The 12,311-nt window shown below is 48.5% G+C and overlaps 2 protein-coding genes across 4 annotated transcripts; one reads left to right on the forward strand and one right to left on the reverse strand.

Annotated features, from left to right (window-relative positions):
* Nucleotides 1–17: 17 nt before the first annotated feature.
* LOC122382430 lies at nucleotides 18–9,276 on the reverse strand. 3 transcript variants are annotated; one of them, XM_043367733.1, is made up of 5 exons: nucleotides 9,248–9,276; nucleotides 2,201–2,464; nucleotides 1,783–1,984; nucleotides 1,440–1,542; nucleotides 18–1,141 (listed from the first exon to the last, which is right to left on the reverse strand). In XM_043367733.1, the coding sequence occupies exons 2-5, from the start codon at nucleotides 2,457–2,459 to the stop codon at nucleotides 1,013–1,015; spliced, it is 693 nt and encodes a 230-aa protein (XP_043223668.1). In that variant the 5' UTR covers nucleotides 2,460–2,464; nucleotides 9,248–9,276; the 3' UTR covers nucleotides 18–1,012. The 3 variants fall into 3 exon arrangements, with proteins under 3 accessions (XP_043223668.1, XP_043223667.1, XP_043223666.1); XM_043367732.1 differs by having other exon boundaries at nucleotides 9,218–9,276; XM_043367731.1 differs by having other exon boundaries at nucleotides 9,080–9,256.
* Nucleotides 9,277–11,515: 2,239 nt separating this feature from the next.
* Nucleotides 11,516–12,025, forward strand: LOC122382424 (transcription factor Sox-1-like). Its single transcript, XM_043367705.1, has one exon. It carries the CDS (start codon nucleotides 11,516–11,518, stop codon nucleotides 12,023–12,025), a length of 510 nt encoding a protein of 169 aa, XP_043223640.1.
* Nucleotides 12,026–12,311: the final 286 nt, after the last annotated feature.

Genomic DNA, 12,311 nt, shown 5'->3' on the forward strand with positions numbered 1-12,311 from the left:
CATTATCAAACAAAGCAAATAGTTACATGAATGCATTGTATTTTTACATTCATATAAAACAATACAAGACTGGAGGCGACTGTGTAATGTGTATGGTCTCAGTTGCATAAGACAAGACGAAAAAGAGCATTGTGACTTGCAACAAACGCTATCCCATTGATGACTAAGCAAGACTAGTCCATCAAAGTCAGTGTAGTGTAGAGTCTAGGCGACTTATTAGAAATCATATACTACATTCTGCGATAACGTAAGGACAAACAAACCACAAAAATCCATCAAGATGCTCCGCCGCCTATTGTGAGGTAGTTCACATCATGTCCTGGTAAAAAGGCTAAAAAACTGGGCTGGACCGGGAATCACTCGGCCACATCACATACGACGAACAGATCCGTTGAGATCCTAAGAAAGTTAGAATAGAAGACAGTCGAGTATCCTCTCCAGTCTCCATGAAGTGGTGGAAAAGCCACCATAGTCGAGTAGTGACCGAAGAATTGGTGATGACGTGGTTCCTGACATCGCTCAATGAGACAGTGACACTAAAATTTCACTTCTTCTTACTTATCCTCTTTAATATTTGGGACATTAAAAGCAAAAACATGCATACTGTGCTAGTTCGGGCACAGCCGCTCTTCAGGATAAAAAAAAACAAGATCGACGTCGAAAAGCAGAATAGCTGGTGAATGACTGATGTGTCGTTAAATAATAACGATAATGAAAACAGACTACTCAGTGCTCGCGAATGAGCGGTGTCAAAGTGTGTCAAAATGTCTCGACACAGACCCATGCTGAAGTCAGTTTCCCTCAGGTATGGGTTACAGACATCCAAACACAGCTGTGTCTAACAAGGGGATGTGTCAGCAGTGCCAAACGACCACTGAAAGGCCATCAGACTTGGCATCTGACAGTTGGCAACATCAGCTGATAGCTGCCCACTGCTCAGGGACCTGACAGCCGAGATCGGTCATCCCCGTCTTCACTCGCCAGCGCGGCGGCCACTGTGCGCCACGGGGACTCACTTTTTGACTCGCTTGGCGCCGATCTTGTAGTCATGCTCGGTGAGCTCGTAGCCCCAGTGGAGCAGCGTCTGGCGAACCACCGGGGACACGGCGGGGTTGTCGAACGCACAGCCGCTCCGGACCACCTGTGGTAGGGCAGGGCGGTCTGTCGTTAGTGGGGCAGCTACGGGGTTAGCTGATCCCGCACAGCATACCATTCAGTCATATCACCCTAAACCACTCTAATACGATTGCTATTCCAACCGATCGCATATATTCAAGGTGAGGTTATATCGCATATATCGTTTATTATATTGCATATTATATCGTAATCATTCAAAGCCTGAGGTTGTATTTGTTTTGGCCAGCTCTCCCACGATCCGTTCTAGCTAGCCCCCTCCTGATCCGTTCTGGCTAGCCCGCCCCCGGCCCGTTTTAACTCACCTTTCCGATGAGGTTGTTTTTCCAGCGTCCTTTCTCGCCGGCACAGCGGTCCCAGCGGCCGATCTGCCGCTCGTCGTCCTCTGTCCGGCGTCCCTGGTAGAACCTGCCGCAGACGCGAACAGCCGTCAGTCACTACAGAGTACAGTGCGGCACGCAGGATGCTGGCAGTAGCTTGCCAGGTCATATCAGAAAGCAGTGAAATGTCCAAGCAGTACACAGTAAGTAGCTGTATCAAAGTTCGCTCGATAGTAGGTTGGGTTCAGCTGCAAATGCGTGAACAAGCTTCACCTACAGTAATTCTTGAAGGAACCATATGAGGAAAGATAAATCGTCAGAGACTGACCTGCAGTACCACTGGAACCAGCCGTAGGGGTCCTGTTTGACGATCCATCCCGACTGCTCCCACATCTCCAGGCTACCGCCGCACTTTTTGCCGTACTTGTTCACCGACTCATCATAGATGCTGGAAGCCACCTGCCGCTTGATGTTGAGGCCCTCCAGCCAGTCCTGTGGCAGCTCCTTCCACACGTCCTTGTAGGACTCGCCTGTGAACATACAGCCGTCCAGAGCGGTGAGCGGCCAGACATGAGGGTGTGGGACACGTAACTAGTGCCATCGTCACTGTTCCGACATACGACTGTCGGGATATTCAAGAACACATTTATCAACGCATTCTATTGAAACACGACTGTCCACAGTATGATGCATACTCAGCATGAATGGGGGAACCATGCGCTATGCATGCATGCACACATACGTACCAGTCACGCCGGATTTGATTGGACGGAAGTACGTTCCACCAAAGCTGCCCGCCTGCAGCACTTCCTTCGGAGTTCGGTTCGGTCTAAACCGGGGATGGTCGGGAAAATCCAGCGTCCCATCTTTCCTTCTCGACACTGTACTGCTTGAAGCAGTGGATTCCTTGCTTTGTTTTGATTCTGGCCCTGCATTTGAATCATCTTTTGATTTTCTCTTAGTGCCTTTCTTCACAGCTCCTTTATCCTCCTTCTGGTTTGGCATGGTTTCTGAGGGGTGAGAAACAAGTCAAATACATGAGTAAAAGCAAATAGAGATACACATGCCTACATTTGTACACACAGTGCAATGATTGCACAGTACCGCTATTGACACAGGCCAAGAAAATCCCAGAAAAAAAGAAGCTTCAATACACATTTCATTGTTGACAGCTTAAGTTCTGGCCTGTAACTTACTGATCAAAATGCATCAATGAAACTTTCTCAATAGCTGGTGCAGGCAGGCTAGGTAGATCATGAGTCTCAGCTATCTGATTTTGCTCTTATCTATTAACTATTTAGTGAGTTACTTATTTCAAATGTCAATGATGAGAAAACCTGATATTGCTAAATGTAAAAAGAATAGATATCTTTCCTTAATAAAATTTGACTGATAAAAAATGAAAAAGTGAGTTCAAACTGCAGCATTTGTACCCCTTTCATCCTGCACACTCATAGAATTGAATTGTATAACTGTTCTGCCACATCTGAATAAAGGGAAACAATCGTTGATAACAATAAGGTGTGAAAGTCGCCTTTTGCACCCTGGGCTCAAAGTTGAATTAAAGCCACACCATATTGTAACAAACCATATATCAAACAAATTAATCATCATTATAAACAAATTATCAAAAAATTAATTATCAGTTAATTAATTATCAACAAATTAATTAAAATATGATATAAATCAAAAGATAATCTAGCAAACTATTAACTAATACCCAGTGGCGCAGCCAGAACTCTGGCGACGGGGGCGAGAGACGTTCGCGATAGGCCCCCCAGCAAAGTGCCCCCCCCCCCCTCAACCTAATGGGGGCCCCTTACCAACAACGAAATGTCAGATCATTATCCTGATCATTACCAGCCAAATCGGGGAAAAGGACAAATATCTCTTGATCTGAAGAGGCACGTAAAAAACAACAGCATATTTACAGAAACACGACCATTCTGCCCAAATTTGATGGACAGCGTGCAATTGATGGCGAGCGGCCACTCAAATGGTCGGGCTAGGTCAAAAAGCTTTTAAAAAAGCTCAACATCAGTTTTTCGACTATTACTTTTGATATAGGAGAGGTAGAGTAATAAAATTGTCTTGAAGGTGTTAATCATCCATACGGATCAGTTGATGACCATCATGAACTTCTCAAGTAAGGCTCAAGTAAAGGTCTTGATCTGCGGTCACATTTTGAAGTTGAACTTTTTATGTGAAATTAGGTATAGGTGTTAACATTCGATGCATGTTAACGAGAGAATGATGACAAAGTAAATGTCTCATAATTTTTCTCACCAAAGTTCTTGCAAAAATTCTTAGCAAAACTATTTCGGTAAAATGCGACTATTTAGATGGTTTTGCCCTCTGCTCTGTTGCCAAACCATTGACATGAGGCATTGAGGTCAAATCTAAAAAGCGAAAGCGTTTTGAAAGGCCAATCGAATGAGTTGTTCCGCGAAGCTCTAGCTCTTTGGTTCACGAGTTATACGGTTATTTGTGAAAATATAAAAATAATAATTTTTTCGTCGTAATCTTGTCTTTGTGTTTATCATAATTTTATCATAATTTCATCTTCAAGGACCTCAGCGATAACCTAATCGAAAAATGACTTCTACGATTCTGAAGCATCCTACAGCTATCTGTTGCTTTTCTCGTCTTTCTAGCCTTCTTAACCCTCGCCGGACCTATTGGTTTTCTACATACGCGCCGGCCGAGGGGGGGGGGGGCGGGTGCGACCCCCTCGCCGTTTCGTCCCTGGTGGAGCTAGGGCGTCGCGGAAAAACGAGCGTGTGCGCCGTTACGAGACGCAGAGATTAGTACCCGATTTTAAGGTCCAAGGTCAACCGGTGACCTCTTAGGTCAGGTCAAGTGCCCGAAGGTACGGTTCAGTTTTTGGTGAATAACTTCGCAAAAAACGGCCGCAGAGCCGCGATTTTGGCAGCATGGTGTTCGCCTCGCTCAGGCGCGTCGAATGATATACTTTTTGTCAGGGTCAGGTCAACTTGGGGTGTTGACCTCAGGTCAATGTCAGGTCAGCACCCCCAGGTCACGAAGTTGGCCGAAAGAGGTCAGGTCGCATATCATTCGATTCGACAGGTCTTCCTGAGTCCATTGGTGGCTTTCTCGACTCGCTAGCTCAATTCGATCGGGAGTTATTAACGAAAAACTAATCTGGCACCAGAATAGCACTTTTCATTTTTCCCCATTGACTTATAATGGTGAGGTCACGAAAATGACCTGACCTCATATGACCTTTAGGAAAAACCCGAGATATACAGGTTGTGAGACTCATAATGTATACTAGATCCTGCAAGTCTCATTTTCCTGTGACATCTCCTCTGGCAGTGAGGGCGTTGCGAAGTTGCGACATCTGAAGACCGTGCAAAGGTTCACTTATGACGTCATAGGTCAGTGACCTGACCTGATCCAAAAATGCAGTTGGTGTCGAAAGATCCGGCTTGAATCAAAGGTCAGGTATGCCAAGTTTCAGCTCTCTATCGTCAGCGTGTTCGAAGCTATCGCGAAAAAAACCCTATGGGGGGCGGCACCCGCCCCCCCCCCCCCCTCGGCCGGCGAGGGTTAAATTATGATCGGGTTTGGCCGATACGCCCCCCCCCCCATGGCTGATTGCACGCGTTAGAGAGCTATCGAACCCACTTTCAGCGCGCTATAGCTTCATATGTCCTCGAGTGTCGAAATAGGCGAAACTTTTCCTTCGATGAACATGATGACGTGGGTTTTGGTCTGAACTGCAACATGACTGAAGTAATTTCTCCATGATTTTCGACGCTCTTTAGAAAGCCGCCTACCGCCGTACTTGTCGCTACGTGACCCTGGAGTCAGGTTAGAAGGGAATATTCAAACACCCCTCAGGGGCGTAAAACTGGAAAGCCTGGGGCCCTGCTCTGCGGGGCGCGGTCGAGCTAGGCTAGAGCCAGTTCGGGATGTTTACAAGCCACGTAAAGCCCTCAAGAATCTGCATAGAGCACAGGCCTTCCAAGACTTGGGGGTTTAGATATCAACAATCGACATGGTCTTTTGAGACCTGCGTGGTGGCTATCAGAGGTCGGTGGGCCCCTTAAAAACCAGTGCAGGAGCCTCAGGTGTCAGTTTGGAGCCATCATGGACCGGTGTGGAGTCCTGATGAATACCTTGCGACTGGCGTCAAACCCCTAGACGTCAGGGTGGGGCCGGGCGGTGAGGCAGGCACAGGCCTGAAGAGAAGAGGAATTTTCAGATGTCGGCTTGGCATCTTAACCTTCGCCCCAGTGGGGGGGGGCATATGTTACCACCCTGTCGCGTTTTTTTCGTATAAATAAAAAACCGCGGCGCGTAGCGCCGCGCCGCTTGGGGTAGCTTTTGGTACATCAATTTTGGACAATGTGTGAAAGTTTTGACCCCAGGTCATGTCAGGTCAGGTCACTAGGTCAAGTTAACTGACCACGCCTAAAAAAAAGTTTGCAATCATGTCCAGCCTGCAGTGTTTGTCAGAGAGGTTTCAAACTTGGTGGATTACATGAAGTTATGGGTGCCTACAATTTGTATATCACGGATTTTTTATATGCGTGACCTAAGGTCAGGTCAGTGGCGTGACCTTTCCATTATAAGTCAATGGAGAAAAACGAAAATGCCTCTAGATCCGTGTGTACGCATAGGAACAGTCCAAATATTTCAGGATAACAATGATTTGGACCACCCGTGACGACCAAGGTGTCTTTTTTGCTGATAGCCTCTTGAAAGGTCATCCGAGGTCATTTGAGGTTACAAACAGTTTTTTGCCAATAACTCTCGATTGGAAAGAGATAGAACGCTGGGGTTGGCCTCATTGTGTTTGTCTTGCCAAGACGCATCGACTGATATGCAACATGACCTTTTCCGGTCAGGTCATGACCTTGACCTGAGGTCAAATTTTGAAGTTGACCTTTCAAGGTCAAATTATAGTTCATTCGACGCGTCTCGGCGAGAGAAACACGACTCTGGCATTAGAAATGACCTAGCTTTTTGTAGTCAAAAGTTATTTGTCGAAAAACACTTTTCTTAAAAACAGCTATTTTTGGAGTTTTTGCCCTCTGGAGGCTAAACCGTTGACCTGAGGTCATTTTTGATAATGACCTTATCAAAAGAAGAGTTCAAAAGCTATCGATTGCTTTTCCCAGCGTTTTTCTAGCTATCATAGTTCCTGAGATAATGGCATGTTTTCTGAAAAATATAATGACAATTCGCAAATTTTGACCTTTGATGACCTCTGGTGACCCCAATATTGCTCTAAGATGAAAAATGACCGAAATGCTTTCAAAAGTACGCATCAAGAGCTATCGACTGCTTTTTACCGCGTCTTTCTAGCCCTCTTAGTTTTTGAGTTAGAGGTGGGTGGTAACATATGCCCCCCCTCACTAGGGCGAAGTTGGCGGAGACCGCCACTGGGGCGCGGGTTAAGGGCCCTGCATGGCTTTCTCAGAGGCTGACATATCGTACTGCGGGACCTCCATGAGGCTCAAAAACCTCTATGGGCCCCCTCACGCTTGGGGTAGGCTTCTTGAAGCATAAAATGTCTGAGTCTTGAGATGGGCCCATTAGACATGAACTGGGCCATCAATATACATGTGGTGAGTTGACCTTTATCAAGCATGATATCGGCTCAATCAGGATTGGGATAGGTCCTCTCAGACCCAGACCAGGCACGGAGTACGGACCCTCCCACACATAGGATGATCATTTCATTCCTGGGATGAGTCTTCTCAGGCCTGAACTGGGTCCTCTCAGACCTGAAATGGGCCCCTCTCAGGCCTGAAGTGGACCCTCTCAGGCCTCAAATAGGTCCTCTAGGGCCTGAAATGGGCCCTCTCAGGCCTGACATTAGCCCTCTCAGACCTCAAATGGGCCCCTCTCAGGCCTCAAATAGGACCTCAAGGGCCTGAAATGGGCCCTCTCAGGCCTGACATTAGCCCTCTCAGACCTGAAATGGGCCCTCTCAGACCTGAAATGGCCCCCTCAGCCCGGAAATGGTCCCTATTATGTCGAAAAAGGGTCCCCTCATACCGTAACTGGGCCCTCTCAGGTCTGAAATGGTGCCTCTTATGCCTGAAATGGGCCCCTCTGAGGCCTCAAACGGGCCCTCTCTGGCCTCAAACAGGCCCTCTAGGGCATGAAATGGGCCCTCTCAAGCTTGAAATGGCCCCCTCAGGCCTGAAATGGGACCCTCTCAGGCCTGAAATGGGCCCCTCCCAGGCCTGAAATGGGCCCTATCAGGCCTCAAACATGCCCTCTAGGGCCTGAAATGGACCCCTTCAAGCCTGAAATGGGCCCTCACAGGCATCAAATGGGCCCTCTCAGGCCTGAAATGGGCCCCTCTCAAGCCTCAAACAGGCCCTCTAGGGCTTGAGATGGGCCCTCTCAAGCTTCAACTGGGCCCCTTCAGGCCTGAAATGGGCCCTCACAGACCTGAAATGGGCCCTCTCAGGCCTGAAATGGCCCTCTCATGCCATAGAACGGGCCCTCCTAGGCCTTGGATTAGTTTAATCGGGCCTTGGATGTACCCCCTTAGATCATAAAATGGGACTATAAATCCTAAAGGGGGGGGGGGCTATCAAGCCTGAAAACTGTTTTTCAGTCCTATGACGGACCTTGACATTAGTAATAAAAAATTGTCAGGCTGCATAACGTTACAGTTCGAATCGACGGTGGGCCCCTTGGATAAGAGACGGGGGTGAAATCTCACCCCTTTCACCCCCCTGGCTGCGCCACTGCTAATACCATTGGTTTGAGTGACTGTTTGACAATCATGTTTCTGGATTGTAATATTTTCACCTTATGCTAGATTTAAAGGGACCCTCCCACCTTCAAAAAAGTTAATGAATTGGCATGAAAGTGATGTCGCTCGGTTCAGAAAGAGCAAAAACGAATATCTACCAAATTTCATAAAAAAATATTCACCGGTTTTCAAGATATTAGACTTTTACTTTTGTTTACTTTTTGGGATCTCCGCTGTTCCTAGCGACTTTATTTGAAAGTGCGGCATTTGTTGCGCGCAAAGCAGCATATACCACCGCGTGCTACAAAACGTTTTAGTCAAACATTTAGTCAAACATTTAACGGACGTTCGAAAGCCTGATGACTCATCAGATTCCCGTAATGGTTAAGAGATAGGGGCCACGCTGGTCCCACCCTGCAAGTAAAGGAAAGAAATTTCTTGAACACCATAAAGCTGCGGGGGTTGCGACCAGGATAAATGGTGGTTTCTGAGCCTGGCCGCAAACTTGGCTATCTCAACTCAAAACTAATGTTAAGGTGGGAGGATCCCTTTAAGATTACGAAAAACGGTTAAAACCACCTGTAGCATACCACTCTTAATTAGATACAAAATGGGTCATAAGTTCAGGAGCAATTAACTAACCTAGGAAATTTTCAACAAGTTACTTATCCCCCAAAACAAAAAAGTACAATGACTGCCCTTAATTCAAGAAAAGGAAGAACTATTGATCACACCCCACTGACTTGATCGTGAAACAAACAGATTATGTACATTTACAATATTGACAATTTTGATTAGTTGAATTCTAATCGGACCTACTGCTACCAGCAAATCAAAATGTGTTACATAATAGGTACCTCAACCCAAACGACCCAAACCATACCGGCAAAGCAAAGGCCGCATCAACGTTGACACAAGCACAACAACAATGCCTAGTGGTTTGTGATAGTTATGTTATGGAAGGCTCATTGGAATATAATTCAAATTTTCATTTTCATTCTCCAAAAAACAAATAACAAACATTCTAAGTCAAAGTGAAACAGGATTCTACACGGGACTGGACTGGTTGAGACTGGAACTGAACCTGAAGATTGAAGCAGTTGCGTCTTTTTTGTCCTAAATTTTTGCTTCCAAATAAAGCTTCCATATTCATCAGTAAAGTATTTTTCAGCGAAAATAGTGGGCAGTAGTAAAGGAATCTTGCGATGCAGCATACACTGCAACTGCAGTGTGCAGCTGTTGCACTCTGCAAGTGGAGTGTGTGTGTGTGCTGTGCACTGTACAATGGAGAGCAGAAGATACTGTTTCAGTCAGTATGATCACTTAACGCTGCACCCGCTTTACTCTCCGTGCACTGTGCAGTCATAGAGCTACATCAGGTTTTTACCTAGGGTAGACCGGGGCAAGTCGCCCCGCCGAGGTAAAACGCCTCACCGATGTTTCTCGGAACTGGCAAGGTTCTGGGGAAACATTCTCTCTTCTTTAAAACGTGCACTATATGATCATTATATGAGCAGACTGGAAAGATATTGTGATAACTCTTTAGGAAGATATAGCCAGAAATTTGTTTTTGGAGTGATTTTTATGTTTTGTAGTCAGATTATGCATCATGGCGTTCTTTTATGGTTCACATCAGGTTAACGACTTTTATGTATTTTGAACAACTATTGTCTAACGCTTATAATGCTGGGTTGGTCCGTTTTAAATTATGCCTTGCTGGAGTGCAAGGCGTTGTTCTCTGACCAAACTACGTGATGGGGTAAAACGCCCCAGTAGGTCGCGGGGCAAAAAGCCCCATGGGGCGTTTTACCTCATGTGTTGTTCCGACTACCCACTTCCTAATGTTCGGTTGCTGGCGAACAGTAAGTTTCTATGCAATTTTATGTACCTTTCTCAGCAAATTAATGACAAAGGAAGTATTTTGTTAACATTTGCATTGCAATAATTTATTATTTGGCCTTATGAGGCAGGTGAAAAACATGTACATACAATAGTGTCATAGCTGAACACCTGACAGGATGGAAGGTGCTAACTTCAGTGCCGTGCCTCCCAAGGTCTAACGGGCCTCTCATATAAGATTTAGTCAACTAGCATGTTCAATCTTTAATCTAGAGTATGGGGCGTCTTGCCCCAGGCCGTGGGGCGTTTTGCCCTGGGGTTGGGGCAAAATGCCCCATTTGCAGTTGCTTCACAAATCACTTCCTAGCTGGGAGTCCGATCATAAGTGAATGAATTTGAGGGGTGGAATTTAAAGTAAAATGTCCAAAGAACGCATTGAGCACAAATTTGGCCTTCCAGGTGATGTGGGACAAAAGTTATGTAGCAAAATAAATTATCTGGGGCGTCTTGCCCCAGGCTACCCTACCTCTAAAACCGACCAGTGTCATTCACCTTACCTTACCTTACCTTAGTTGGTCATCGGGTTATAAGGCCACTCGGCCTATGGGTCCCGCTCGTAATTCACGTTTCCGAATTCTGATAACCCATATTTGAGATTTCACAAAGTATTTGCAGACAAAGGCGGAATGAGCAATCATTGCTTACCTCTACCTTAGAAGAGTTAAGCTCGACCGTCGACGTAAGCTGATGAAAGTTGCAAGTATCGATTAGTATCGAAGCGCGCACCGCGCAGGCAGCGCGAGCTGCGGGGGACCTGCGAGACGGCGATGTGTTGGTCGGCCTGACTTATACCACTTCCGGGTCCCTCCAAAGCCGTTCGACCTATGCTGAGTGGAGCCGAGGGACATCAACAACAGCAGCAAGTGGCAACAACAGCTGCAGCATGAAGCTGTCTTACAGTAGGCATGTAGCCCAATCGGAGCCGCTAGCTTTGCCGCCTGCCGCTGCTGGAGCTGCGACGGCTCGACGCCGTGGTGTCGATCACGCTAGCGTCGCTCCAATTCCGCTCATTGCATGAAGGCCATGGCTAGCCGCGTGCAACTATTCCAACCATAGCGGGCGGGCGCGTGACGTCACAGTGGTCTGGCTCCTCCCCCTGCACTGCGGGCTGCAACGCAGCGCCAAGGCCGTCCAGGCCCGACGAGGGGACGCGAGACAGTGTCACGCGCCACGGCTCTCTGCTCCTGGAATCGCACTGCGCGAGTGTGCTGTGGGCGTGGCAGAGTGAGCGGCCCGGGTGTGGAAGGTGTGTGAAGCGGTCAGCGCACGACCTGAGACCACTTTCACGGCCGCACCTGTCCGGAAACTGCCGGCGGAGGGACCTGTCTGCCGTCTGGATCGGCGCGGGGGCGTGTCGCGCGCGCGCGCGTAGTGGCCGCCGGGCCGAGCCGCAGCCGGCCGCAGCCCCAGCGGCGGCAGCATGGGGCTCGAGGTGATTTGGTTTCTGGTCGTGACGGTGTTGGTGGCGATCATGTGCTTACGCTGCTGCTGCTATCTCAGGGACAGCAGACAGGAGCAGCAGCCGGAGCCACCGGATCCGCCGCCGACGGAGGAGGTCGTTCAGCTGACGGCGCACCGCCCGGGCGGCCAGCGCCACCCTCAGACCCACCCTCAGACCCACCCCCAGCACCACCCTCAGCACCATCCTCAGCACCAGCCTCAGCACCATCCCCAGCGCGGACCGGCCTCCAACGGACGGCGGCGGGATACAGCGCCCTCCGCGCCGCCGGCGGGCGACCTGCCGCCCTCCTACTCCGAGGCCATGTTACAGGCCGGCGGTGTGCCCTCGTGGACACAGCAGGACACCATGCCGCCGGCAGCAGCATCAGCGGGCTTGGCTGGCGACGCCGGCACCTCTGCCGCGCCTACGGCCGCCCAGGAGATTGGCCGAACGGACGGAGAGCCACCCGGACCGGTGACCTGGTCCTAGCCCGACCGACAGTGTCCGAACAGGGACCAAACGGGACAGTGCTGTGCTGATCTCACCGACACTGACGGGTGTGAGAAAGGCTGCTTTATTATTACGTGCTCACCGGACGGCTCGTGCAATTGTTAGTGCAGTGCTGAGCGAGATTCGCTCGTTTTTCCTTGTCAAGGGCCGCCGATACGGCTGAGTGATTGTTTATTCCGGTTCTGTTTACATAATACTACGGGTGCGGATGTGTAGTGCCGAGCGCAGCGGCGATGCCAGCATTCCACAGTGGCTGTTGAGCCTT

Source organism: Amphibalanus amphitrite, unplaced genomic scaffold (genome assembly GCF_019059575.1).
Source record: "Amphibalanus amphitrite isolate SeventyFive unplaced genomic scaffold, NRLGWU_Aamphi_draft 000139F_arrow, whole genome shotgun sequence".
Lineage (NCBI taxonomy): Eukaryota > Metazoa > Arthropoda > Thecostraca > Balanomorpha > Balanidae > Amphibalanus > Amphibalanus amphitrite.